Genomic DNA, 3,047 nt, shown 5'->3' on the forward strand with positions numbered 1-3,047 from the left:
TTTAAATCTAAAAAATGGTATAGAAAATAGATATAAATTAAAAATACTTGATTTTAATACATATCTCCTAAAGCAAGAACTGACCTGAATACGAGAGCGAGCCAGATACACGTTGGACTTCCATTCTGTTTTCATTTTGCGGTACTGCGAGGACTTGGAATGGACGAACTGCTTACTGTAAGGCGCGTTCAGTTCTCCCGTGACTGTGCTCTGAAAGGACTTTGATGTGCTGGTGCTGTTCAAGGTGTGAGGCCTGGAGGAATTGGGCATGTAATGGGAAAGAATACAAGAAGAACTGAAGATACCTCTGAAAAGAGCCACAAACCCCATCAAAAATTCCTTTAGACATACAGACACTGAAAGCCAGCTAGCGGAGACGACAAAGCAATTCCTCGGATTTGGGCATGCACATACACAGCCAAGGACGACAGGGTTTGTAAGCAGCAGACGAAAGCACAAATAACCCTAAGCAGCCTATAAACCCTGGGCTGTACTATGTGAAATTAAAACAAAATACCTTAACACAAACCTCTTGACATGGGTACTCATTTTAGGCTCGGCACGGGCACAGCCCGTGGGGTTGATAGCAAGAGGAAGTTCCATTAAGGGGTTTCGGCCATAGCGGAAAGTGTAGTTCTCACAGGCCTCAACCCCTGGCAGCTGCAAAAAAACAGACAAGAAGAAACCCAAGTAATCACGTGTTGGTTGTGTGTAATGAATTAGTTACTTTACCACACACTTCTTCATGTTCCCCTTCTCTTGTGTATGTCCAACAATTGGGGGTGATCCAGCAAGAACTGGGATGGTGAAGACTCACCGATTCAGCAATCCTGGCCACTGCAGAGACTGTCAAACCAAAGAGGTCTTCACCCTTCAAATAGCCGGGAAACAGCTGGAGCATTTCAGATTCTTTTCTAACAGAAGCAACGGGCTCCAGGATTTTATCCCACACACCTACACAACCATACGAGAAAGAGTTACAGGGATCAACAAAGTAATTGCGCTGCTTTTAAAATGAATGCCTGAGGATATCGGGACCCAGAAACCAGCACTGACAGAGCATTTTGTGGACACACAGAAGGCAGTGTTTAAAAGGGACAATCATTTGGTGAGTTGCTGTCTTTTTCCTGAACAAATCCCAAACAAGCACCACACTTCTACTGCACACTTGATTCTCGGGAATGAAGCTTTTAGTATTTGCAGCATGGAAACTTTCAGCCCTCTGACAAGAATGACATGAACAGATTGTCCTGAGAAAACCTGCACAAAGTAGAATTTCCTGAAAATAAACTATATATTCTATTTCCTTTGACTGATCATTGTCAGCTCACAGTTGTGGGTGGGCAACTCACCCAGCAGCGGTGTGACTGAACAGAGGGAAGCCGAGTATATCGGCACCCACAGCACGAAGGGGTTAAGTAAGACACAGAGCACTACAGGCCATGTGCTGTGTTCCTACACCTGCCCGTATGTTTATGGTCTAACCTTACTCTTCCCCCCTGAAACAACATTACCTGCCCTGAGAATAACGTGGTCAACTCTACTGTTGTCTTACTGCTTCCTAACCAATTGAGTAATGGTGTTGTATTTAAACAAAGTCACTTCTTTTGAAAGGGAACCTATGCTGCCATTCCTACTATTTTAATACTATTTTAACGTTCAGTACTCAGTCTTGGGTCTCCTCTGTGAACTTGTAACAAGTCTTCACATTTTCAGCTTGTACAATTTCTTCAGAGGTATCCTCAGTCTTCAGAGCACACTATTGAAAATGGGCCCTGGAAACTCACTTGAAGCATTACACTGTGTCTGCAACATTCAGTTGTAAGATTCACCACACCACAAGTATCAGGAGTAAGAAAACAAACAGCAAACCCACAAAAGCGAGGATCTTAGCTCACAAAATTTACCTTTTGGAGTTGTGTCAGTAAGGACCAGATCTTCGTGGCCTTGCTCCACAACCTTGATGACAAATAACGGGAGCCCGTCCTTCTCCTCAATCGAGCAGAGATAGCGGCAGCGTCTGTTGGCGTATCTCATGCTCCAGTACAACCGGCTGGCCTCGTAACCCACGGGGAAGAGTGCTTTGGAGGAGTGGAAGGCCTGCATCTGCTGTGGCAGCAGCTGACCAACGGCATGGAAAATGAGGCTTCCCACACGGAAAGTGTGGTCGCGTTCTCCTCGCTGAACGATGCTGGCGATCTGCCGCACTTCGTCTCGCTGAACGTAGACCCTCCTGAAGACTGCAAAGTAACTAAGTTCTTGCTCATGAGTTCCCTTTGGTTTGTGCATGGGGCAAAGCATGGTCTTGTCTTTAAAAAACATGCATTGTGCTTTAATGGCACAGGTAAAGTGATAAATATTGGTGCACCTTAACCTGTGACAACCGCTGGTGGCACCCATTTTGTGACAAAACATGCATTTCATTTGCAAGCCTCTTCGCAGCGCGAGTTCCACGTTTATTAAGGCACCAGCTTGTGTCTCGTAGACTTCTGTAGACCAAAGAGCACAGTTCAAATGGACCCAAAGGTCTAAATCCAGGTTAAGAAGCCTTGCTGGTCCATCAGTTAATCCATCACCTTCCTCGTGACAGAAGCAACACTTCCTGTAGTCTTTAGGCACAGGATCTGGTTTAAGGGTTGTGCCCAGTTTTTTAAGAAATTCATCTATTTCTTCTTCACAAGGAGGTTTGAATGATCCTTTAGGAATCACAATCTGAATGCTCCACTTTTTCCATTTCATGCCTTTCCACTTCTTACTGGGAGGCCGACAGTCATCAAGACTGCTGTGTATTGCTTTTAACCTAGGTTTTAGTTTCACCGTTACCTTAAGCTCGTCCGGTTTTGCCTCTACCTTGGCTGCTTCAAACGCAGGGGGGAACATGATGGGGGGTGATGATGGTGGAGAAACTTTCTCCTGCAGCTGAGGCAGACAGTGGACGTCCAAAGTGGAGATGTTGTTGCTGTACTGATGGAATGCTTTAGGCGGCCTCTCTTTCATCGGCGACTGCGGCAAAGTGGGAACTGATTCCTGATGAAGCAAACCAAAAC

The 3,047-nt window shown here is 45.4% G+C and overlaps 1 protein-coding gene across 1 annotated transcript in view; it reads right to left on the reverse strand.

The window, feature by feature from the left end:
* Positions 1 to 84: 84 nt before the first annotated feature.
* The window catches only part of LOC104412482 (histone-lysine N-methyltransferase 2C-like), a gene marked incomplete at its 3' end in the record, with an annotated part of 87,303 nt that continues 84,340 nt past the window's right edge, over positions 85 to 3,047 (reverse strand). Inside the window, 4 exon segments of the mRNA XM_010023216.1 lie at positions 85 to 253; positions 518 to 660; positions 818 to 954; positions 1,908 to 3,027. Of these exon segments, the coding sequence (XP_010021518.1) occupies positions 85 to 253; positions 518 to 660; positions 818 to 954; positions 1,908 to 3,027 (1,569 nt within the window).

This window comes from Nestor notabilis, unplaced genomic scaffold (genome assembly GCF_000696875.1).
Source record: "Nestor notabilis isolate BGI_N333 unplaced genomic scaffold, ASM69687v1 scaffold12671, whole genome shotgun sequence".
Taxonomy (NCBI): Eukaryota; Metazoa; Chordata; class Aves; order Psittaciformes; family Psittacidae; genus Nestor; species Nestor notabilis.